This window comes from Myripristis murdjan, chromosome 5, assembly GCF_902150065.1.
Source record: "Myripristis murdjan chromosome 5, fMyrMur1.1, whole genome shotgun sequence".
NCBI classification, from domain to species: Eukaryota; Metazoa; Chordata; class Actinopteri; order Holocentriformes; family Holocentridae; genus Myripristis; species Myripristis murdjan.
In genome coordinates, this window is record NC_043984.1 from 20,567,882 (window position 1) to 20,594,843 (window position 26,962).

General features: G+C 40.7%; 1 protein-coding gene across 5 annotated transcripts in view; it reads right to left on the reverse strand.

The window, feature by feature from the left end:
- Positions 1-26,962, reverse strand: part of LOC115359857 (inositol 1,4,5-trisphosphate receptor type 1) — a 75,799-nt gene that overhangs the window by 40,919 nt on the left and 7,918 nt on the right. For all 5 annotated transcript variants that reach the window (XM_030052514.1, XM_030052511.1, XM_030052513.1 and 2 more), the window contains exons 4-27: positions 20,420-20,529; positions 19,575-19,661; positions 18,458-18,616; positions 14,631-14,729; positions 14,174-14,257; positions 13,820-13,966; positions 13,477-13,572; positions 13,314-13,358; positions 11,876-12,030; positions 10,317-10,416; positions 10,002-10,162; positions 9,732-9,873; positions 9,228-9,386; positions 5,509-5,681; positions 4,760-4,879; positions 3,775-3,969; positions 3,110-3,361; positions 2,827-2,968; positions 2,174-2,327; positions 1,287-1,477; positions 978-1,110; positions 797-851; positions 531-696; positions 21-194 (exon numbers count right to left, since the gene is read on the reverse strand). In XM_030052514.1, coding sequence (XP_029908374.1) covers positions 21-194; positions 531-696; positions 797-851; positions 978-1,110; positions 1,287-1,477; positions 2,174-2,327; positions 2,827-2,968; positions 3,110-3,361; positions 3,775-3,969; positions 4,760-4,879; positions 5,509-5,681; positions 9,228-9,386; positions 9,732-9,873; positions 10,002-10,162; positions 10,317-10,416; positions 11,876-12,030; positions 13,314-13,358; positions 13,477-13,572; positions 13,820-13,966; positions 14,174-14,257; positions 14,631-14,729; positions 18,458-18,616; positions 19,575-19,661; positions 20,420-20,529 — 3,299 coding nt within the window. The remainder of the gene's footprint in view (positions 1-20; positions 195-530; positions 697-796; positions 852-977; positions 1,111-1,286; positions 1,478-2,173; positions 2,328-2,826; positions 2,969-3,109; positions 3,362-3,774; positions 3,970-4,759; positions 4,880-5,508; positions 5,682-9,227; positions 9,387-9,731; positions 9,874-10,001; positions 10,163-10,316; positions 10,417-11,875; positions 12,031-13,313; positions 13,359-13,476; positions 13,573-13,819; positions 13,967-14,173; positions 14,258-14,630; positions 14,730-18,457; positions 18,617-19,574; positions 19,662-20,419; positions 20,530-26,962) is intronic.

A 26,962-nucleotide genomic window follows, 5' to 3' on the forward strand; every position in this document is an offset into this window, starting at 1 on the left:
TCCTGTGGTCTATACTGTACCTTCTTATGTTCTGGCTCGGTGGAGAGACCTTCTCCTGCATCGATGCCCTCATCTGGACCCTGTCTCTTGTACACCCAGAGCTCAGATTTCTCCACGATAGAGCGCAGCTGGTCCAGGTCTGACTTTATCTGCTTATAGTTTTCTACATCTTGGCTGGTGACCAGCAGCTGGACCTGGTATCACATAAATGCCAAATCATGGAGTACAAGGCAGACACATAGAAATGGAGGAATGATGCTGAACGTTCATCCCAATGTCATTGTGAATGCACGTGTATGTATATGCATGTACAGTATGTGTCAGAGATGCATAAATAGGGATTAGCATAACAGATTATTGATTTTTGCATAAATAGTCATTAGCTCATCTTTTGAGTGATGTGTCCATGTTTCAGGATATTCAAGCACTGTATAATCAAGACCACCGAACACTTCAAATGGTACCATTTCAATTTGTAATATCGCTCCAGGTCTGGAAGATATACATTTTATATTGGGCACTTGGGATACCTGCTTGAAGGCCTGCAGGACCTCCTGTCTTTGGCTGAAATGCCTGAAGAGAAGGTGGAGGGCTCTGGACACCAGCGGAGGATAGTCATGCATGGTTAAGTGGAGAAGGACCCTCAAGAAGGTACGGCCACCATGGTCGTCCAGGTCCAGTGGGGTGTTTTCTTCACTAGACCCATACACACACACACACACACACACACACAAACAGGCATCAACACACATCCTCTGTTTGGTTTGTGTTGTTTCTGTATTGAAACTGTGGCTACCTTCCACCAAATATCCCCTCAGCCTGCTCTTCTATGTGCTCGAAATCCAGTGCCCCTGCAATAATAAAAGATATGTCAAACACAGATGTTGCCAACCCGTGTGTTTTCATCAGTGCATACATGGATTGTCGAGTGGGCTACACTATGTGGTGTTTGAGATGCAGCAAAAAATTAATCTGACCTGGCATGTTGTTTGGCCCTTCTGATGTCCCAGCTACAGACAAGTCAGTCTGGGAATTACTCTCATCAAACTCCCTCTTAAAGATACAAAGCAGGCAGGAGATCCTGTAGTCCAGACGCACATTCAGGATGAACTGCAGGGCATAAAAGAAGAGGGTGTCAAATCTATTTTTTTTTTTTTTTTTTACTTTGGGTGAATATTTGAGAAGTTGGGAGGTTGGGAGAGATGAACAATATCACACAGGTCTATATCTAGTATGTTTACCCATCTGTGCTTATATTTGTGTGTATTTTTATGTGTGCTCTTCACCTGTAGAATCTCGATGATCTTGAGCTTGGTGTCCATGACCAGGATATCCTGTTTTTCTGGCTCAGTCTGAGTCTTCACAGCATCTCCATCAGGGGCATTAATGGGTGTGGTGGGAAGGAAGCCCCCTCCTCTTAAGACTACTTGGGTCATGAGCTCCCCAACCCCATGAATAGACCTCATCACATTACTGCCTGGATACACACACACACACACACACACACAAAACACCAGACTTGTAGTACTCACGACCAGGACTCGGATTCAAGTCAGACTCAGATGCTTTTTTTCATGATGTGTGACTTGACTCGGACTAAAGCACTAATGACTTGGACTTGGACTTGTGCATTTACTGCCTTTAGACTCAGAGGTTGTAGTTGAGGACTCAACATTTTTTCCTGTCTTTTTTTTGTCTTACAGAAACATAGAAACTTACTTTACCTCTTAAATGAAGTAGCAGAGATGATGTTCATGCCTCTCACGGTTTTATACTGTATGCTGCATTACAAGTTCTGTCAACTATTTTTGTTGTAATTTTTGTTCAACCTATACCTTTTTAAATCAATGTCAGTTCTTTCACTGGAACAGAGCGGCTCCAACCCCAGCTTGAAAATGAACTTAGTCATGAACAGATGACTTGGGGTCAGGCACAGGTTATGTGGACTGTACGCAAATGTGGATTGAACTCAAAATTGGTGACTTTGTCTGGGACCCAGATAACATGGACTTGAATCAGTCTCAACATCAATGACTCAACTTCAACACTGAGAACTCGGAACTTGACTCAGACTTGAGGTCTAGTGACTCAATTACAACACTGCAAAACACACATGTCAGCTCCATGTCTGTGAGGTGTTTTGTCCTTCAGTGACCAGCTAGAGTACTCCTACCTTTACTTTCATCGCCTTTGTCCAGCTTGTTGAAGGGGAAAATTGTGCTCACATGGACACAGTCTAGAATAGCCAGCAGGATCTTTGTCAGTCTTAACAGGTCACTGAAGTTGTAGAAACCAAAATATATCAAGTTTCTGGCCAGATTCACCACCTTCAGGAGAAAGGAAGACAGTTTTGACAGGTTAACTGACTCCACCATTACAATGTGACCACTATAGTGGGAGTGTGAATCCAATATATATAAATCTATATATGTTTTCCTTTTTCTGTATTTTCTCCCAATTTTGTCACTGACAATTTCTAATGTGCTCCACAGTCCCTGCTGTCACATCAGCCCAGTGTTGGTTGGTGAGGGTGTAAATGAAAACATTTCCTATGAAACACATGAAGTTGCCAAACAGGTTTTTTTCACCTGACAGGGAGGGCATTTTAAACGAGCACTGAGGTTCATGTTCCCCAAGTCCCTGCACCTAATGAACTTGCATCCCGCCCAACAAGTAGGCTGTGTTCAGGACACCTATCCAAGCCGGAGGCACCAGCATACAATTCTGGGAAACAGTCCCATGTCTCTGTGGTACTGGAGTGGCGTTTTTCTGTAGCACCACCCAAATTTCCCTTGACTCCAAAATTATATCTAGAATGTTTCTGACCTCAAAGGTAAGCTTGTTCTTCTCTTTGTCTGCAAAAGGGAAGCTCTGACAGACAACATCTCTCAGGTAGTTCTCTACAAACTCCATGGTCTGAGAGAAACGTTCCTTTATCTCGTCTTTAGATGTCCCGTCATTGTCATAGCTACGAGACAAACAAATAAGAAGTATAAAACTTACAGCTGGAAAACACAAAAAAAAAATACATTTGTTTCTTCACACAGGAGCGAAACACACATCACATACACTGTAATGCATAATCCTTTAATTTTGTCCATTCACTCACTCGTCAATAGCAATCTCTGAGGGAATCTCAGACCAGAGTCGGGCATATTTGACAGGCGTGACCTGTTCCTGGGGGTCACGATCCACATGCATATGCAGCATCATGCGGCAGAAGGAGGCTCGCAGGTCGTAGGGCAGGTCTTCATCTGACATGCAGCGCAAGATTAGGTCCACATCCAGCTGCCCAGAAATTTTGTTGATTGCCAGATACTGGCGGTCCAAACACATTCTGGCAAATAAATTCAGCTGGTACCTGTAGTAGTAACACAGAAATATATTCTAGACATGACACAGCAAAATGTGACCACACATCATGAACCAAAGCCAACCAAATCATAAAAATGTGTCTCACATGAAAGGTATAGAGGTTTGATCAAAATTAAGTTCTTATTTCAATAATACATAATTCAAACAAAATAATTAATGAACAATGCTACTTAATATACTGCTTAAATGCAAAAATCAATAATCTGTAAAAATATCTCCCAAAATTTGCCTGTTTGGCCATGTGATAAACTGTTAAAGTCATCATGTGTAGCATGTACTGACTGTAGTACAGAATCTAACCACTGCTTGACTGGTACAATTCAATATAAAATCAGGTGAGGGCAGTTGTGATCTTCTTCATCCCAACCAGTCACATTAAAAGTGACATCCAGTCAGTACCTGTAGTAACTGATCACCTCCTGGTCCTCCTTCTGGCCTTCCTTAGCATCCTGGGCCAGCTCCCTGATGCTTTTACTGCGGATCTCCTTATTGCTGTCCTTCCAGAACAGCCACACCTCTTCTTCATCCTCCTCAGACTCCACAGAGTTTTCCCCAAGGGACACACCCTCAATTTCAAATCTTGATAGCACTAGTCTGCACGAAGAAGGGGAAAAGGAGCAATTTATAGATTTAAACTGTGATTGGGCTCATTCACATTGATTCAGACTATCTTAACACAATATGTTTCTTTGTTATATTATAGACTGATAGGAAGAAATGAGAAAGTATTTGTAAGTTAATTAGTAATAAATAATCGCAGCCCCACATACACCACTTGTATTATTCATATCAGGCATTAACACCGTCTGCACATGTGCAGCTGCACCTGAAATGTGAGAGGCCTCTGGTATCACATTTGAGTATATGCAACGCCTTAATCCATCATGACAAATATATTGAAAAATGCCTTATTTGTGGTCTGAGCTAAACTGAACTTGTAGGTTTTTGTAAACACTTTGAAAACACATTTAGAAGGACACAGTTGAATGAGATGAAACACAAGGACTGTCCACCTACTTTCAGTCTCCTTCAGCAGCTATTTCAGGAAGATGAGGCAAGCTTACCATATCAATCAGTGCTAATGAAGAGATTGCATCTTTAATATATTACATCTCGTCTTTGCAAAGGACACACATTTAACGAGAGGCTCTCAGGTAGGTAGTACTTTTATGTGAAACCATTACTGCTGTTGATTAATGAAGAGCTTCACAGTGTTTCAACTGATTAGGAGATGTTATTTGGTAGGACAATGACTGAAATCCATTTTATGCCCAATGTGGATCTTAGGTAGTGTTTTTATGCCAGGGGACATAAAATTACTGGCATACTGACGGGGGAAAGGGAGCAAGTGGCAGAAAAGGAAAGAGGGATTTAGGGGGCTCACTTTGTCTCGATGAGGATGTCTCCATTAGCGGGGTCCAGCACTGCGTTACAGATGAGCTCCTGTGTCACAGGGATGGACTTGTTCATTGAAACACACAGGTCTGACAGGTAGTCCAGAAACCTGGAAGGCATAAAAGCACATGCGCACGTACACACACACACACACACACACACACACACACACACACACACACACACCAGACATATCAGTTTTCCAAAAGGCTCCTTATTATGAATACAAGTGTGTATGTATGTGTATGTTGGACAAGGACAATGCACACAAAATTCAATCAGCCATGATGAAAATAAATCCCCCCAAAGATTAAATTAGCCACCAGACTTCAATTATGTGATCCTGCAAAACCACAACATCTTCCCAGAATGAGCAATGTGTTCCTCACGTCGTCTGTTTAGTATATCTAATGACCAAAACATTCCAATCCACATTCATTTAATCACCAGACTCCTATTAAATATACTGCACCAATTTAAAGTAATTGGCAGTAAGGGGAGAGTTCATTTTAAGTGCTGCATGTTATGGGTTACTCATAGGTTACTGGTGGCTACAGTACTACAGTACTATAGTTTTTGAAGTTTGTCTAAGCTTTGTTCCCATGGTAATATTTAAACTATTCTATGCACTGTGTATTGAGATATTTGAAACCAGTACATGTAAATGCATACTAACAGCTTATCTTAAAGAGGATATTTACCACGCACACACACACACACACACACACGCACACACACCTGGGTTCACGGTTCTTGCGGACCAGGCTAACAAAGGTGTCAATCTCAGCAGCAGTGATATGTTTCTCCAGCAGCTTGCGGTTGTTATGCAGGAGAGCTGTGATTGTGTCCTCAGCTAAGACATCATAGCCAATCTGCTTCTGCATGAAGCGGAACTGTTTGGCTATATACTCCTGTGGGAAAGGCAGATGTCTGATCATACACAAACATCAGTAATAAAACGAATAAAACGAAAATATGCTATCTATATAGCTAAACAAAACGTTCTTGTTCTTCATAAGATCACAATCTCTGACAGGCATTTGGTATACAATGCACAATGACTTACATGAAAGAGCCTCTTAACCTCTTTATGGTCTGTTGAGAGGCTATAGAGCATGACCATGACAAGAAAACAGACCGTTTTAACAGGGACCAGAACAACGCAATGAAATGTCTATCTGTCAGAGTGAAAGGCATGAAATAAAAAGGGAATGCTGTGCTTTCCTTGTACAACCATCTGTAATAATGTTAGCGTGCAAGCTACTCGATCTCTGTGTCTTCATATCAGAGCAGAAAATTTGACAAAGACGCTAGATGATGGAGCCTGATACACAGCCAAGGACATTCAGTTGCAGACCTCAGATTCCAGCCATGATTTTTGCATTCTGCACCATGTTAATCACATTAGGGCTGATACAGAGCCTAAAGGTTACTGTTGCTTCTTGGAAGAGTTTGTTAAAGAAATCATTTGTACAGCATGGGCCCTGCTGCATCCCACTTGGTCACCGAGGCAGCTTGATGATTTCTGACCACTGAACTACACGACATGTATGCATGTGTAGGTGTTATGGCTCCATCAAGCCAAATATGTATTGTTTGTGTTGTCTCTGTTGATTAGGCCATAAACAGCTGATTAGTGTTCCAAAACACCTATATTCTACACAGCTGGAAGCTGACATGTTGCTATAGCAACACAGATTTAGATAGATTGTTTTTCTCACAGGTCTGAAAAGCCATTTCGGTCAAGGCCTTGTCATTTAATGGAATTCTTACATTTAAATAATAAGACTCCATAACACAAGAAATAACACTGACTTAACACATGCTGCATGCAATGAAAGACAAAGAAATCCTATTCCTCGTCATGTCATACAGCTTTGCATTGTCAATAAGTCTGCCACTCATCTGTGAACCGCAATAGGCTATTTACATCAACACTACAGGAGCAGTCAGTTGGGTTTGCTCTTGAAAATGTTAATGATGTTATCATATTTGAGAGTTTCTGTACGAACTCTCTCAAATGTTAAAAGACAGAGCAAGTTCAGGTGAGTGGTGAGACTTCTCTTCTCTTAACACTGATGATGTGCCCAGTAGTGCATGGCAGAGTGTCTACTGCTTTTAAGAAAGATTGATTATGAGGAAGATTTCCTAAAGGAGGGAACATTTTTATTTCCAGTCTTGAGTATGCATTTATAAACACTAATGTTTTAAAATAACAGAATCTGTTATCCCCACCATCATTTTAGGATGGGCCAGTGGCACAAGTGGGCCAAGGAATTTTAGGTTGACTTAGTTACTAAATAAATAAATAATTAAATAAATAAATTATCTGTTCAAAAAGTTAGAGCCTACTCCTAAAAAACTAATTTGTGAGTTCAAATTAATATCATTTTACTGTTTGCTTATTTTAAAACAGCCTGATCACTTTGACCGTCCAGACTTTGGACTGGTCAACTGTGATAAATTACCAGTTTTTACAGTCACTCTAAGCACAAGTAAAATAGTCAAATTATAATAAATCGCAGGTTCCAATCACAGATTAAGTGCTTAAAACACATATTAATCATGAATTCAATTAATTAAAATGGAAATGTCAGAGGTTTAGGAACAGCCAGAGTTTAATGGTGTAACTCTGGAATGAGGCTACATTTTCACAGAAAGCCCCTCTGCATAAATAATTGACTCAAAACAATATTGCTGATACAAAAAGTTTATATTAGCAGTGGTCCACGTTTAATTGTGTACATAATAGGAATTAAAGAAATACTCTCTTATTATTCAGATTTCTTACATCGTAACTGATCAGTTACGGCTCTACCTACTTAGAAATCATTTATTACATAATACTACAATTATGACAATAGTGACCCTGCACAAACACATATCACATACTTTTCCTTTGCTATTTGCTTCACAGTATATTCTCTTAAATTCTTTGTACATTCATACAGATCTGCGTGGGTTTGATATTCTGAAATTCATTGCTGCCAAATGGCTACTTTGTACACTTTGTCATACAACTAAGATTTACCTTCTAATTTTCTCACAAATTCATGTGAGCCGTGACGTACATTTGTTTGTTGTGGAATTACTTATCAAATCCTTTCTAATGGGTAACAGGCCAACATTTACCATGTATGTTCTGCCAAGACCCTGAGTAAAGCATTCCAGTTTACTCAGTAATCTTGTCAGGGCTTGTAAGTTTAAGTGCGGCTCACATCATCATGCAGCAGCTTAATGTTGTCACTATTCTTGCAGTATTCTAATATGCCGCCTTCAGTTGCTAAGATGGGGTGTTTATCAAAACTAGGTCAACACCAGATAGTGAAAGTGAAGCATTTTATCACGTTACTACGCTACATGACACCACAGTCGGCATCCTATGTAAATAACTTGCAGGATTTTATTGTATGTTTCCATTTTTGTTCTAGTTGTCTCATGCATACAGCAATGTTACGATAATAAATTTACTGAAATGCAAATAGGATTTTCTCCCCTTTAATTTTCATCCCCTGCGACAGAGAATCTCTGTGCCATTTCACTTAACTCAACAACAGCAACAACAACAACAACAACAAAACATTTGTTACAAGTTCCATTGTGTTGTTACTTCAAAGCGAAATCAGTGGAAACCACAATTTGTATTTATAGTTTCCAAACCTATAGTAAAATCTATTGTTATTATACAGCAGTATTATATTATTTCAACCCAAGCTATTTTGATGCTGGGAGAGGAAATAATTAAAATGTTGGATTTTCAGTTTACATTACCACAGCATTTGTTAAATGCCAAGATCTTTTTTAAAATTCTGCAAAAATAAGTGACACGATTAATCCAATCTTTGTTCAACATATGGTCATAATATAAAGGTTTTGTGCTGGGTAGGTCCATCAGTGAATGCAATGAGCAATGGGCCAGTCTGTGACAAAACTCCAGGGCAGCCCAGTCTGTCTGTGTTATTATTCAAACTTTGTGACTGCAATACAGTTGCTTTAACCAATAATGTCAGAAGAAATTCAGGTATAATTTGTAAGAATTTAGCGACCAAGTTAGATCTATAGATAAAACCTGCAAAAAAATAGCGCCAATGAGAAATATAAAGAGAGGGATGACAGATTAACTGTCTCCAAGTGCACTCATTTGATGGAATTCTAGTAATGTGCTTTTACACACAGACATCTCCATTGTCTCACTCCTCCAACCCACATTGTTTGAGTGGGAAAGTCCCATGAAGTGTAATAAAATGCACTTAAAGCATCTGTTACACTTATTGACTGGTCTAGACATGAAAACCCAGAATGATATGGCAGTTAGTATTCTGTTAAATCCAACTGATTATCCTGCCCTGCCCTGCAATAGATAACTCACGTCATAGGCGATGTCCAGCGACATGCATGGCTCAATCTGGTACTGTTAAAGCAGACTTTATGGAGTTTGCAGGACTGACAGACAGTACCTGGTTCTTGCGGTAGTCCTGCTGGGAATGGCGTAAGACCCGGTAACACAGGCGGCAGATGTGTCTGAAGGGGGCATGGCGCTGGTCAGCCAGCTCCTCCAGTCGTAGCATGGGTCCGTCGCCACTGTCTGTGAAGGGAGCCTGCAGCAGCTTAAAGATCTGGACACAGAAATTAACACATGTGACATCTCCAGTGAGTTAGGATGCCATTTTGTATTATGATGAAGATTTAACATGTTGAATGTTATTGCATTTCTGTTATTGGCATTTCTGCTTTATTTGACAGTCACAATAGAGAGAGACAGGAAAGGCAGGGGACAGAGAGGAGATGCGATCAGGACTCAGCTTTAACACGTGGTACGCGCTCTTATCCGGTGAGCTGCCAGGGGGCCCGAGAAATCCAGTCCAGTTTAATCATCAGCAAGAATCAAATCTGTGGCAAACTTAATAAAAGTGATGTGGCTTACTATGTTGTAATGGTGTTAAATGTACTAAGGGCCCAACCTGCTTGAGGATATTCTGCTCTCTCATGAGTTTCTGCCTCTCCCTGTTGGGTTTGTTGACCATGATCTCTAGAACGTCCTGTCCATTGTTGGGGATGTCCACCACGAAGAACACCAGATCCTCCAGAAGTTTGGTAACCGCTCTGCCACACGTACAAACACACACACACACACACACACAGAGAAGCACACACACAAGCACACACAGTACATGACTAACTGATGTCCTGCATTAGGATTTCACAATTTTGTCCCACGGCATACTATGTACCTCCTCTCATTCTGTGTGATGGTGCCTTTTTCCAGCTTTCCAGCGATAGAGGCCAGCACTTTACTGGCATCGTTGGCAAAGTCAAGGTCTCTCACTTCAGCTGGGGAGACGGGCACGATGGCAAATGCCTCTTTGTCCTCTTTGAGTGTAGAGGTCCCGATCTTGAATTAAGAAACAGGAGAGCGATGTGCAATACATTTACAACTTTGCCGTCTAATAGTGCTTCATGAGGTTAACTAGGGGCTGACCACTAGGCATAAATGCAGATAGGACTGTGTCTGGGCATGCAGTACACAGCAGCGATCTGTCACTCACACGCAGCATGACAGGCTTTTCCTCCTCTTTGTCAATGGGATGGTTTGTGCTGTGGACCCATGTGTTTGTGCATAAGTGTCTGAGCCGCACATATGAGTTCCTGAAAATACACACACACACACACACACACACAAAAGCAGATCATATCAGAAACAGGGTCTAGACAAATATTATTACTAATAATATTACTAATAATATTATTACAATATTATTACAAATATTATTACTAAAGTAATACAGTGTAAGTAACAGTATTAAGGTCAATGTTCTAAAAAATTACATTATACTCAGTCAAGGTAATCAAGATTTGCTTCCAGAAGTATATTTGCAAGATGATATCCTTGTATTCTGGTGCTAGATAGTGTTGAGGTGATAGTCTTTTTGGGTTAACCTAAAGGCACAGGCCCATTTATGGTTGCTAAAATGGCATTCTCTTAAAGACAGCTGTTTCAGAGACCAAACATGGTTTGTTTTTAATCGAGTGATCACATGTTGCATGCAAAGACACTCTATTAAAAGATAGCTGGTAGGCAGTGTGGCAAAATCAGAATGTTTGCTCTAAAACGTACGTGTGCGGAAATATAGTTCACTAAAATGATAAGACGCAAGTGAAGTACAAGTATACTTAATCTCAGTCTTTTTTGCTTAAAAGAAGGACTTAATTACCAGCTTCAGCTATAGTTATACTGTAAAACTGATACAGTTTGATAGAATTTCAGTCACTGTCATGGTAGGTGGTGAGAGTTGATCTTTGCAGGGAATGATCATCATGTGAATAAATAACAGGTTCCGCTTCCTTGATCTGTTCCAGAGAAATTGTGTAGATACATAAACACAGTTTCAGTGTTCGAATTCAAAACAAATCCTCCCTCACCACACCCATACTGACATTCCAACAAATACACACTCTCTCTCTCTCTCTCTCTCTGTCTCTCTGTCTCACACACACACACACACACACACACACACACAGTCACGTGAGTGATTCATGTTGGGAATATGATCTGGGGTTGTGGCAGTTCATCAGAGAATGTGAATAATGCTTATCTTCTCCTTCATCACCATGAGTGAGAATTCTCCACCTCTTCGACCCACATGACACACTGAACTGCATGAGTGTTACAGTAAAGACACTCCCTTAGATACAGAAGTATGCACACATGCACATACAGACACACACACACAGACACACACACACACACACACACACACACACACACAAACACACACGCACTCCTTCCATGGTTTATTGTTTTGTAACCATAATACAATGACCTAGATATACAGTGGAAGTGTGGAAGTCCCCTGTTTCAAGCATGTGTGTAGTCTATTTGTCAGTGGAAAGAGTGAGAAACCAGGGAATAGCCCATGCACCTTACTAGACACAGTACCACAAGTCTGGTTAGGTTTGAACAGGTTTCATGGCTGGGCTTCCCCATGGAAGAGAAACTTGGGTTTCAGCAAGGGTTTGTGTCTACTGTACACTGTGTTGTGTGCACAGGGGCACTGCCACAGCACTTGTTTTTCGCTGCAGCACCTTGATTTTGTGGCCATCCTACCTGGGCACCAGCGAGTCTCCTCCTCTCAAGGTGGTAGGGTCGAGCTCAAATATGGAGGAGATGTCGTTTCCATCAGGAACAGAGACCAAGGTGTACATGACCTTATCCTGGGCATTTCTCAAACGTGCTCGCAAGGCTTCCTGCTCTGAGTCCAGCTGGAGGGATAGAAGCACCGCACCACAGACTCATCAACAAGAGATTGTCTTAAAGCCACAAAGACGCTTAGATATGTCGAGTATGTGCAAAGACCAGTAATCATGTGTAGAGCATTGTGTCAGGTACTCTATAGTGACCAGTGTGTACAGCAAGATACTGAGGTATTGAGATGCCAGGTATGGTAGTGAAAGTGGCTTTACCAGTTTCCCGTGGTAAGATCTCTAGGAACTTGATCTCACATATTGATGGTATTAGTGAACAGGAACTGACAGGATTAGAAGTGAACAGCTCAAAGAGACCTTTCCACCAAAAGCTACAACTGCATGATTTCATTTTTTAATATAATTTGATTGGCACTGGTATATTGTTACTGCATAGCCTTGATTCAATAAACCAATAGAGGTAAACAGCAGAGACTTGTGACAGGTTTAGCATCTGATCTTCCTGGTGTGGGGGAATAAAATGGCATCTCTTACTAGAGTACCCATCCTCTTAGTGTGGGGGTAAAGCTGGATATCATATTAAAGCTACACTAGAGAATTACCTGAGTTCTAGTTGATGATATAATTAGAACTTCTGAAAATAGTCATCACAGTAAACACAGGGGGTTGTTTTCATTTGCAGGAAGACCTTCTTTATCGTTTTGTTTCCCTGGATGCTATTACTGGAATGGCGGCCCATCCCACTGTAGTAGTGAGCCAGTAAAGCCATGTGTTATCACTGCCTGGTCAGCAGACACCAACAGCCTCGTGTTGCCTGCCACAGCCACTACAGCGAGCTGGCCTGCTGTAAACAGCCAAGTCACCATGATAGAGAAATTCATTCCCAGTGGAAGGCTACCATCTGCTGGTCACTGGCACAGAGAGCATTTCATGTCTTCTCACTGTGCAAAAACACACTCTGCCATCTATTGCCGGAAATAGGAAATACCGCCTCTGAGCCAGACTGGCACAATAACCCTCATCAATGCAGTAAGTGTTTCACTTGAGTAAAACCACATGACTAACAACTTGCTATACAAGGAAATCCTAAATTAATTTAACAGTTATGATACAATAACACGTCAATGATAATGATGTAATGATTAAGTTATGTACACCATATCATCTGCTATTTATTAAAAGTAAACAAGGAGGGAAATTATCTTGTCATCAACAAGTTGTTGCTTAACCACAAGCGATAAATAATAGATATTAAATTATGATTTATTCACAGTTTAAGAGGGGCAGCTATTGAAAAGTGTTGCCTATTGTAAACAACTTTCTTTGCAGAGTTCACTCACTGGGGAGCGTGACTCTAGGCCCTCTTCTTCATAGTCTGGATTCACCTGCAAAAATACAGAGTGGCGTACCACCAGGATTAAAGAGCTATATTAAAGTTTTTAACTAAATGAAGTTGCCAAGGCGATTTGGCATGTTATCTGCAAGTGTGCATGTATAACTGACCTCAGCAGCCAGGTAATGTCCAGTAGCCAGGTGTTTGAACCTAAACAGGCTGTTCCAGTAGCCTGCCCCACCTCGACATGGATCATGCTGCACAACCTGATACCAGAGCAGACAGGTCAGGGACATACAGCAGCATACTGATGGGGACAAATTATTAAACAGGTGCTGTGAGCTGAATAGCTTGGAGCACATGCATGCCGGGAAAGCATTCTTTCACCACACAAAGCAGAAAGCTGGCTTTAAGAAAATCTGTCAGCCTTGCTTCATCCACACTCCTATTGCATCAAGTGAAAAGCTACAATTTCGACATCCTACATACTGCAATCTGCCATACTCTCCTCACCTCCACTTCCCATAAGGCTTTGCTGCTGGTTGCCGATGTAGCCGACTGCCGTCCAGTGGTGCGAAGGAACACATATTGTTTTTTTCTGTGGTCATCACAGGTGAGGAATTTCTCTTGCTCTGCATGAAATAACCGTACCACATCACCCTGAGGGAAGAGAGAAATTCTGTTGTTTGCAAAATAAATTCTGTATTAAATCATCAAATTACTCAAGAAGAAAATTTTAATGGTGTGGGGCTTAAGAAAGTTTAAAAATTAACAACAACAAATTTAAGTCATAATAACTGAAAGCTACATGAAGTGGGGCAACTAAAATACAATTTGTAAAGTTATGGTAGCTACTGTGAAACAAACCCCTTTAAGGATGATCTCCTGATTGTCGCTCCATTTCATAAATAAGACAATCTTCCAGCTGGTGTTACAGTTGACTGAGTTCACCTGAAACACAAATAGTTTCATATGACTGCAGATAAAAATCTGCTGCCTGGCGCTGATCCTGTTCAATGGGAAGCATCACACTAACATTGCCAAGTTTAGCTCTCCCGCTGTCACTGTAAAGACTGCATGATAAAACGTCACAGCTAAAGTTGTTCTGTAATTCTAGTACTAAAAGAGAGAAGCATTGCAGTGTTAGCTGTACTGATAAATGTAACCGAGGCAAATCTGAAGGATGGTGGAACAAAGCTGTAGTGTTTCACAGCCACAGTAATAACCAAGTGGAGCACATTATGCGGAATACCACCTATAAATAGATTCTACACCGAACACTCTGAGGGAAACAAGAAATAAAGAAGTAAAGGCTCAGGCAAACCTCATTGCAGCCTGGATTGTCCACTAGTTGGTGTGTGCTGGCATGGAGAGGCTGACCAGCATTCACAGGGTTCAGGACCACTTTGTCTCCAATCACCACCTAGCATCCCACACACACACACACACACACACACACACACACACACACACACACACACACACACACACACACACACACACACACACACACACACACACACACACACACAACAAAGGAGATAAAAGTGGAACAAAAATACACCAAAATGCTGCAGTGCAAATATGGGCCTCATCTCACTATTGAGAAAGTACTCAAGTAAATTCACAGCATGCAAATACATTACACACGATTAAAGTCAATTTATATTCAATATTTGTCTCCCTAACCCTCCTGAAGAAGGATAAAAGCTATTAGGATCAGGTCCTCTTCCATGACAACAACTGTCTTAGCAACTAGGGCTGGGCAGTATACCAATATTATATCGATACTGTGATATGAGACATGAGCATAAGTGTTGTGTTTTCCTGGGCTTAAAGGCTGTATTACAGTACATAGTTTTCTGAACTTATTTGACTGTAATATCTCGTGAAAGCACTTATAGCCATCCCTACGATATCATCACAGCATCAATATTGAAGTATTCAGTCAAAGATACTGTGATATTTGATTCTGTCCATATCACCCAATGCTACTAGCAACCTGGCTGATAAGAAAGAATTTCCTAAATCTTTACTTTCCTACATAGGCATGGTTCAGAGAGGGTTGGTGGCTCTTTGCTCGACGGTTTCCATTCTCAGAAGACAGAGAATGACTCCCATTTGTGCACCTCTTAGGCCTGTTGCTTAAGCCTTGCGCCACAGCTCACTCTGCTTTGAGAAGAGCTTAGCAAAGAAGCCCAGTCTCTGCCCTGGGTCACTTTGTCCTTGGGCACCTGCCCACTACTTCCCGAGCAGAGGAGAGCTTGCCAGTAAGAGCTTTGTGATCAGGTAAAAAACCATCTGGGTACTGGCCCAGGCCCAACCAGGGACAGGTGAGACCACATTGGTATCTAATATGAAGGTTCAGGTTGGTAAAAAAGACATGCCCTGCAGGATCGGTCTGGGAAGATGCATTCAACCTATTATTACTGATCTAAAAAGCTCAAATGAAGAATTTCATTTCAAACGGTGATACTCACCATCACAATGAGCATCTGATACTCTGCTGGAAGTTAGCAAATGCTCAGCAATTTTATGACCTTTGACTATCAAATATTTCCAATATCTGACCGTATAGATTCTGATCAATTTTTTCTGATTAGTTTTTTTAAAATGCATTTATGCCATTTTGGAATAAAATACATCACTTGTTCAGGATGATGTGCAGATGTGTCAAGTTATGGGATGCACAGAATCAGATAGTTGCACTCTATGTCCAAATAACCTACCTGATAACCACCTCCACCCATTCTGGTCTTGCTCATTGTATAAAAGATAATTAGCCAAAGGCCAGTAGGCTGCTATCATACATTTTAGATATAAGTATCCCAGTGCCCACTCCTTAAGTCTGCTTGGTGACCGATCAACCACTGATGTCAGTCACCTCCACAAGAAGTTTTTTTTTTGTCATCTCACTAACTTACTTAACTGGAAAAACAGGACAAGGATGAGAACAGCACAATGGCTCAGTTTATTAACTGGCCACTCAAACACGGAAAAAACTACAAAAAAAAACTACAGCTATTTTAAAAAAGAACCTAGGCGCATACCATGACACCTGGTTTCTGTTTGTGAACTGTTCCTTGTAACACTACCCATACACCTGCTTAATAACAATCATTCTGAACATGCTGCCAAAATATTCTCATAATTAGACCTGCAGGCTATACTCACACCCATGTGCAACAGTTTACACTTGGGTTTCCTTCTTCTCCCTCTTCTTCTCTCACTTAAACTACTTGTTCAGCTGCTGTTTGTTGGTTTTGTGTTGTCCTTTTGTTCCATTTCCTTGTATATAAATGAGTAGATTTGTGTATTTATAAAGTGTATGTTTATATGTTTGTAAAATTCTGTACAGTGCTCAGCATAAATGAGTACACCCCAACAGAGTTTTCAGAAAACCAGCTATCTCCCTTTAGAATTAATACTTTTGATGGGATACTATACAATAAAATATTCTCACAAATCTGGTTTATTGGTTTTAAATGAGATTAGCCAGTGCCAAAAAGAAAACTGCAAGTTTCCAAACAAAATGATTTATGATCATGGTGCAAAAATGAGTACACCCAAATGAATGTCTTAGGAGTAAAACCTAATAAAATTTTTATTATTTAACAGGAATTTACCAACAGATGAGTCTAATCATTCATCACACAGGTGGCCCCCAGATAACTGAGGTACAACATGGAAGAGAAATGCCCCAAGAAAGAAAGAAAATAGTATCTTTACACAAAAACGTCAAGGTTCCAAAATGATTTGTAAAGCATTGCTAATACGTAAATATTACAGTAGCAAAAGTGATCCAAAAATTCGAAAAGGATGGACTTGTGGGAAGCTCGCTGAGACGCTCAGGCCGTCCATGGAAGTTAACACCTCGACTTGAGTATTTTGTGAAGACTTGAAGAAAATCGGCATGAAAGTTTACCACAGTTAGCTAAAGCATTAGAAGGTCCAACTGCGGTGAGTGTTTCCCGTGACACAGTGTGATGTACACTGCAGAGGAGTGGCATGCATAGGTGTTGTCCATGAAGGAAGCCACTGCTGACGCCCATGCACAAAACAGCCTGCCTAGCATTTGCCAGGGCCCATGTTGACAAAGGCGAAGACTATCAAGACTCAATACTTTGGAGTGATGAGACAAAGATAAATCTTTTTTGGCACCAGTGGGTTCCAAACCGTGTGGCATCGCAAGGGCAAGGAGTACAATGACAAACACATGTTACCCACAGTAAAGCATGGTGGTGGCAGTGTTCCTATATGGGGCTATCATGGGCTATCATGAATTCACAGATGTACTGTAAAATACCGAAAAACAGGATGCTACCATAACTCCATGCCCTGGGTCACCGGGCACTCTTTCAACAGGATAATGACCCAAAACATACATCTAAGGCCACTGGTTCATTTGTGAGGAGGAACAGGGTGAAACTGATTCAGTGGCCAAACATGTCACCAGACCTCGACCCAACAGATCCCTTGTGGGGGGTTCTGGAAAGACAAGTTGAGCATCCATCCCTCTCCATCTAGCATTCAGAATCTGAAAGAGTTCACTGTCCAAGAATGGAGAAGACAGATGTAGCAGTAACTCGCCAACTTATTCATTCAGTGTTTTGAAGAGTTGGCACTGTTCTTACAAATCAAGGAGACCATAAAAAAATATTAGATTTAGTAGAAAATTGTTGTTGGGTGTAATAATTTTTTCGACACCTCCTTTGAATAAAATGTATTATTTTCTTACCCTATTGATGTTAGGTGACCACGCTTTCATGTTGATCAAATACATGTTTAATAAAAATCAGTTTTGACAAAATACAGTGAATTGATCTCATATTCACTGAGAAATGGATAAAAGTCTTAATTTTCAAATGGGGTTGTACTCATTTATGCTGAGCGCTGTAAACAAAAGAAATGATGTCTCCATCGTTTGTGATATTTTAAGTATTATATTTTACAGTCCAGAAGTGTATTCGTGATATTGAGCCAGGTGGAGTTACAAGGAGAGCAAACCAATAAGACAGAGCTGCACAATTAGCACAAAGTTGGAGGCTTCATCCCAGTCACGTTTCTAACCTTTGCTCTGCCTGCTTGATAGATGCATGGTGTTACCACAATGCACCATGCCCACAGATTTTCATATGCATGATGACTCACACTGTCTCCAATGGAGCGCAGCTTGTAGAAGGGCTGAATGTAGAACCAGGAGCCTTCATTTCCAGCAGTGTCTAACATCACCCTCATGGCATTCTTCTCCAACAGTGCAGGCAGACGCTTGTTCACCGTCAGGTATTTGTTGCTTTTCAGGTGCAGAAGCTGAGGAGCAACAATATAAAAGGTACCGATGAAACATGATCAGATGTGAGGCAAAGTAAGTCTTTCCCAGCAGTATGATGATCACACTAGAGATTTTGTCTTATATTCAACTACAAGACAAAAATTATATTATCGCATCCTTTTTACAGCACACATCACAAACCACAGCAGTTAATATCAGAGACTTAAATGGTTTTAAAGATTAAAATTACACAACAATATACTACTCAGCAACAAATCTATTTATATTTATAATTTGTATACTACATTGCAATTTATCTTACATCTTTACTTATGGATTTGTAATGGTAAATGATTATGTTTGATTTTTTTTTTCATGAAATGCATATTTTTACTGTGTCACTATGCCACTAAGTGAAAACCTGCTTCGATTACTTTCTGTTCAAATATAGATTATGCACATCAGAGATGTATCAAGTATCACAGGATGTATGCATCACAACTGTGTTGTGGTTTTACAGATCATGTGCGTAGAGGGTTCAAAGAGAACAGAAACTATGCAGGACATGTGATTTATGGTTGTCAGTTTCAGACTTTTCATTAGTTTTGGAGGATACGGTTAATTGCCTGGCTTTGTGATCTATATTTAGACCTCCTTACATTGCTGTTACCTATGTAAATATGTATTCTGCACATCAGAGCACTCAAGAGTTGTGCATCGGCCGGGAGTGGACAACAGTCCAAATTTAAACATCAGTCAAAAGAACCTGCACCTTGAATGTAGCTGGAGCATCAGACTGGATGCATATTTTAAGTTTTGAAATATGAGGCGTGAAAGGATGTGTGAGATTGGATCATCTCCACTGATGAAATATCAGAATGTTCCAGGTTCAACCGAGAATGTGTTCATATTTATATAACAGAATAACCTCTATAAACCCTCGCTGCAACAGATGATGAATGTTTATGAAATATGCTTACATAGAGAAAAACAAACCTGAATGACATTTCCATACTGAATTACTGTCCCAAGAAGCTTTTTGTTTTCAGAGTCATTTTGCTTTTTCTCCAAGTCAGCCGCATGCTAGAAGTTGTAAGACAGAGAGAGAGAGAGAGAGAGAGCAGGAGAGTGATCAAAAATTACAACAGTTAATGGCACAGCTGCTAACTACAACATTACTCATGAATAAGTGTTACACACATTAATGTATTAAGACATAATCTGTCTGACTGCAGTTGTGGCTATTAGACAAGGCATAGCTATAGTAACAAAGTTGTTAGCCGGACATTCATGCTTCAACAGAGGGCCTTTAACCTAAAACTCCGGCTCACATCTCCATGGAAACACAGGAGAGATTTCAATCTTCCATTTTATGACTGTGTGGTTAGATAGGAGATTGCTTTAAATGGTATTGTATCGCAACAGAAACAGAGAAAGGAGAGAGTGGAGAGGGCAGAAAGGTAGGACAGTAGGAGTGAAATGCTTCAGAAATGTCTATAAAAGGAGTTAAAAAAATTCTACCTCAGCAAATATATAACGCCTTTGAGAACTGTGGGTTGGGAGAAGGAAAACAAAACGACAAAAAAAAAAAAATCGACATACTACTCGTGAGCTGAAGAACAGCGTCACATTATGTCACTGAGTGCTTCACAGCCTACTGACCAAATCTACCATCCAAATTTAGAAACATTAATCAAGACCTCACATAGTTTGTCTCAGCCAGCTCTTTTCTCTCTCTCTTTAGCCGCTGAGCCCCAAAGACAGGTCTGTGTGTGTGTGTGTATGTACTGTACGGGTCTGTGGTGACTGCTGAGACGTGAATATGTTGTCACTTCACTCACATGGAGCTTGTTGAGCAGCACCGTGTCTGTGTTCCCCCCAGGCTTCGCTGCTTTCCAGAACTGCTTCTGGGCCGAATAGCGGTTCATAGGACACAATCTGAACAGACAGTCTGCAGAGAGAGAGAGAGAATGAGAGAGAGAGAGAGAGAGAGAGAGAGAGAGAGAGAGAGAGAGAGAGAGAGAGTAGCAGACTCGTAAATTGACACAGACAGGGAGATGGATAGATACATAGACAGAGACAGAGACAGAGAGAGAGAGTGTAGCTAACATACAAACTAATGTTGAGGCACTGCTGGTCTTACTGTTTTTGTGCATTATCCATATATTCAGTCAGTTTGTACCCTTGATGTTTTGGCAAAAATATTCTTTAAACTTTCATGCCAATAAAGCCACTGAATTGAACAGAAGCTGAAAATTGAATTGAGAGAGAGAGAGCGCAAGAGAGATAAGCAGACACATAAATAAAGACAGTGACAGAGAAAGGAAGATGGATAGATAGGTTGATTGAAATAGAGATAAAGAGAGAGAAAGGGGGAGAGAGAGAGAAATAAATCTAGAGCCAGTCAGCCGGACAGATAAACAGGTTGGAAGAGAGAAAGCTAGAGTGAAACAGGAAAGATACAGATACACACATAGACAGGTAGAAAGATGGACATGTTGACAGTCAGATAGTTAATGAGTTAATTCGTTAGAAAGAGAGTAGGCTAAAAACATGGAGCTACAAATGGCATATGGGAAAATTTAAAAGAAGAAAAAACAAAACAAAAGAATTTATGATTGCACTCTGGGTTAAGCTTGGAAAGGTCAGGGTTACACTGCAGGAGACAGGGCACAACCACAGCTTAGGATAAACCAAGAGATAAGCACTAAAAGCCGGCTTGCTTAAAGTAGATGACACAAGATGTTCAATAAACACAAAATGCACAACCATCCAGAAATGCAGATAGGCTTATCTTAAAAAAGTCAGACTACAGTCACCAACTTTAACATGTCAAGTGATGAAATGAAACACTGAGTATGGTTAAAAAAAAAAAAAAAAAATTGCTTCAGACATTTGACTCAGTGAGATACACACACTCACATGCATGCAAGAGTGCGCCACACACACACACATGTGCACACATCACACAAGACAGTTCACATAATTCTCTTGAGTGTAGATCAAAGGGCTTTGTCTGGTCAAGGGAACACGAGGGATAAGAAAGAGAGGGTGAGTCTGAGTTTGTGTGTGTGTGTGTGTGCATGTGTGTGTGCGTGCATGCCCTTCCATAATATGCATTCATCTGTGTATGTCCATAATAAAGTCTGGTTAGAGCATGGTACATAATCTACATTATGTTAACTTGTGGTGATGGTGGCGACAATGACGTGGCGTTGCCCTGGCCAGATTGGGATTTAGCTGCTCATTTCCATCAAGCCCGACAGAAAGCGTTCCTCTGATTTGCATGTGGGCCCAGTTAAGCATAACAAGCACAGTTCCTCTTCTGTCCAGTGCTAGCAGCTCTTCACACATACTAGAGCTGTGACCACAATGACTGCAACTGAAACACACAGAGAATTTCACACAGGGCTTGAAAGTTTAGGACATGACAACTTTGAATGATACAAACTCCCCTGTGAGTCTGTTTGTTTGTTTTTTTCCTCCACATTCTTGCACGTAACCAAGAGAGGAGAAATAATATTCGAAATTTTCATTGTTGGGATAAACCTCTGCCCACCGGCCATTCCTCTCTCTGAGTCCTGGCTTTCCTCTGAATTAACCTCTCATTAGACACGATCCCTCTATCCTGAAAGGACAAAAAGAGGAGAAAAAAGAACAATCTGTCCATCCTCCCCCATTCTCTGTCTTCTTGCTACAACCACAGTAACATGACCAAATAAGGCCAGCCAAGAGAAGGGGAGTGGGATGGACAGAGGGAGAGAAGAGGGTGGGGACTCACTATCTTCCCCTTCTATATTCCATCATCCCTCCTTCTCCTTTCTGCCTTCCGCCGCCGTTTTAGGCATCCTTCTCTCCCTTAGCGATAACATTTGTATCCCCCAAAGTCTTCCCCTCAGCTCCCCTCCCCCCGCATGACGTTTATTACATCACTCTGACCCAAAAAAGGGTCAGAAAAACAAATAAAAGGAAGTGAAAGAGAAATGAGAAAGAGAGGAAGAGAGAGTGGGACTGTGAGGCAGAGAGAGAAAAGAGAGAAAAAGTGGAAGAAGAGAGTCAGAGCTGCTCAGTATTGTGGATGAAAAAAGAAAATGTGTGTTTAAGCGTGTCCATCATAATTTGTTTCTGGAGATGGGAGTGTTGATTCAATGCCCACGTGAACTGGATTAAACTAGCTGGGGTCAAAGAGGAGGCAATCTGAGAAGGAACACACACACACACACACACACACACACACACACACACACACAGACACACAGACACACACACACACACAGGATGCTCCTGTGCAGGCAGCCTCGCTCTGATGAGTGAGTTCTCCTATAAATAGGCTTGGGCATTTTACCACACGCTATAGACACAATTCCAGTTAACACACAAACAGTGAACTCCTTTGACTCCTTGCAATACAGCTGGTGTGTGTGACAGGTAAACAGCATGTACCGAAGGCTGGCATTTGATCTCGTCAGCTGTGAGAGACAACGCTTGTTCAGTACCAGAGACGACAGGGAAGACAATAGGAAACAAAAAGTGGTGTGACTGGTCCAGAGGACGTGTCTGGCCTGGACGATTTGACAAGTCAATGATTTGTTAGCATTCCTCTGGTGTACAGCCATGTTTCACTACAGAGAAAACACACATACAAATAATAATTTATATTAATTTGTACTTGCGCATCTACCTTAGTTATTGTAAAGACAGTTTTGTTGTCGGTTGTGTGGCCTTGGTGTTACTGGGCTTTAAATAAACTTGAACTTAGCTGTGCCCTTACTAGTCACCATCAATTTTATTTTGAAAGTCTGAATAAAGTTCATGTCTCTAACAAAGATATAAATACATACTGACTATCATGATGCAGCCCTAGGGTTCACATGCCTAACAGTGAAAACGTACTGAGCTTAAATATTACTTTATGTACAACCCTGTGCTAGGCTCATACACAGGAGAGCGGATACAGGCTATGTATGACCGAGCAGGACTATGACCAGAAAAAACACCACGCTGCAAAATATTCTGCAACACTGAATATGAGCTCTAAAAAGTTTCACTGTCACTGCATGTTAAAAGGTATTGTCCCAAAACAATGATGGCCGCTCCCTCCCGCCTCATCAAATTCAAAATAACTCTCGTTTTAAGTTCCTTCTCAAAGTTACACAGTGTTGCATGTATAATGGCTGACATCTAACACCATCTCCCAGAGCAGTGAAAGATGGTGCACATTCTGGAAGTGCTTGAAATATGCACAGGAAACAAAAGAAAGCTAATTTGGCCCTAGTTACACCCATGCTCACCATGTGTGAATGTCTAAAAGATGTGCGTGTGACAAGTGTAAAAAATAGAGTCTCGTAGTAACAGTCTATAGTAAGAGGCTATAGATACAAACAGCACCGCTGTTAACTGCTCATTTTAGCGACAAAATGTATTGTTCTGAGTAGAAAGATGTCACAAGTTATTTGTTTGCGGTCTTGAATAACACCATGACAACAGCAATGAGGTAAAGAACAAAAAAAAGTGTTTGTTCTCTCTCAGAAACAAGGGGATGCTGCTATCTGCTAATAAATGCTGTTCTTAAATGCACTAAAACTTTATTTATTTTTAATTCACATTTTATGTTTTACAAAGTTTAGTGTTTTTGATTACCTGTGCACATTTATTTAGATGATAAATTCTGAGGAAGTTTTGAGGACTTTATGTGGTGTGCACCTTGGGGGGTGCCTCTACATTTCGCGATTGGATTTTGAATTCTCGGGGAAGCTTTAAAAGCCAATCTCTCTCCTTTCTGAGAAGCTACTCTCCACTGTTCTGAATTTCTGACTGATTATTCAGTTCAACAACACCGTCAGGGCTCTTGCTTACACAAACTCTTGATCTATCCAGGGTTATCCTGTTAGAGATATTGTAGAGGAAGCAACTAATCAGCTCTATTGCATCTAAGACGATGAATCAGTCTACCAACAACAGCTTCCTTAGCCTGTTTCCTGCAAGACCTCTCCCCTCCGAATGGACAGGAAAGCAATATATGTGGTTATTAGAGGAGGAAGGGAGCAACGACAGCACAATTTCTCATGTTAATCTCAGCTGAACCACCCAACTAGCTGCTGTCTCTGAAAGCAACAGTGGCTTGTGCTGCCAACCTTATAAGATATTTTTTTTTAATCACAGCAAACAGCCACTGACTTACAGCAGAGTACTCCAAATGTGACTTTAAAGATGAGGTACTAAAGGTTTGTTACTGCTATCCAGAGTGCAAATAATGCAAATTATGTCTGAAATTAAGATGTGAAAGTATGAGGGAAAAAATAACAAATTAAATAAGCTTGTTGCAAGGCCAGGACATGCAGACAGCACAACACTGTTCACTATAATGGTTTTCACATGTTCTTGATTTAATGTCAAACCACTGACAAACAAGCAGTAGAAAAAGAGCCAAAAAAAAAAAAAAAAAAAAGTCACACTGTCCAACTTAGTTAAGGTTTGCCAAGCTTAGAGATATATTGTCAGTTCTCATCTTTTCGAAAAACGAAAACCACCTTTCTGTTATGAGGATTTGATTTTGCAACACTTAACCCCTAAGACAAAGGCGTTATGTAAATATGAGAACAATATGTGAGCAACCCACAGAGAACAAACAGCAAGAAAAGGCTTTGAGTATTCACCAAGGAAAAATGAAATAACAACAATGTGGGATTCAGTCTGTACCACAACTGCAGTACACTACAAAAAGAGCTGTCAGCCGTCAACAGTCACTTGGCCTAACTTCGAAACAATTAAGTTATGAAGCATGGATTAGGCTGATAGAGATAACTGACAAAGTGTAGGATGCAAAGAGAATTACTATTTCCAAAAACACAGACAAACTCTGTTTCAGTGCCTGCTGATGTGCACTACAGTAACTAAGTGAGTGCCTTTGCTTATACGCCGCTATGCACTGAGCGAATTACACTGTATGTGTGTGTGTGTGTGTGCATGGCATTTTTGAGAGTCTGTGAAATTGAACCATGAAGTGAGACTCCATGAGTTGAGCTCCACTGCCTCAGTGTTGCTTGCATATGCTACATGAGACCGAGTGTGACTGTGTGAAGCGCGCTTGTGCTTACATTAGGAGGAAATGTTAAGCATACCTCAGCAGTGACAGTGTAAGGCCTGGTGGACATGGCTAGACTGGCCCTGTGCCCATAGCGTCCACTAAGGAGGATTATCTCTGCAGAACTGTCTCCTATCCTGGCAGCAAAGAGCTGAGGAGCGTCCCAAATGAGGGAGGAAAGGGGTTCACTGAGGGATACCCAGAGGGCTTAGATAAGAACTTCCCATAGTAGTTTGGAGAGAAAATAGATATGGAAGCACACTGAGCCAGTCTATGTTTTTGGATGTCTAGTAAAAACAAAGAAAAACCAGTTTCTTGTTTGGTTTGATAATGTTGATAGTGAAGTCTATGGCATGTCCAAGTCTGTGAGACAAAGAGGAGAACTTCCTCCGCTAGCCAGATGAGTGACCCTCATTTGTTATGCACCAGGGCCCAAATGTGATATTAATGAAGCTCTGACTCAGTGCTTTACATTGCATGCACAACAATAATGAGGCTGTTATCGTGAGACACCTAAAAAAAACAGGAAAGTCACAGCTTAATCACTCTGAATATATTCCTATAGCATTTGATTGAGTTGCATCATGAAAAAAAAAAAATGACAACAGGTGCGGAAATAACATAAAACAGACTTTTCTAATCACAACGCTATTTGATCTGGCCACATCTTTGCCCGTAACTTTCCTCATGATCACAGTAAGTCTACATTGGAAATTGGCTGCAAAAAGCCATGTCTGCCCGTAAAGTCAGCATCAATTCAATAGCGACAGCTGAACAAAGCAAAAAAGCCTAACTGATTGATGATGTTGAAATTGACAATTTTAAGTTGTGATGTTGTAAGAAAGTTTGATCCTAATCAGGAGTGGAAATCCCACATGAGGGGGAAGCTCCATGACAGCAAGACTGAGGGTTGCTGTCTTCTGTAAAGGTCAGAACCAAACCGATTCAATACAACATCCATAATGGGAAATGTTATGGGAAAATTAACACTAGTGACAGACCCACATCATCTTCCGCTGACATTTAAATTAATTGCAAGTCTTACGGTTCATCATAGTAGGGCCTTTCTGCTGAATCTGATGATGGGTCAGGGAAGAATTAGAAAAAAAAAAAAACAGTAAAAGGGGGCAGGGTCATTTCCAGGATGTCAAGAGTCCTCTTTTTTCATCTGTCTGCAGTATAAACTCTCTTAAATCATACAACCTTTTAATCTGTCTAATAATTTAAAATGCATGCATACTGATGGTTCATAAAGATACAAATGTCTGTACACTATAGCGATATATTTGCGCATATAGCT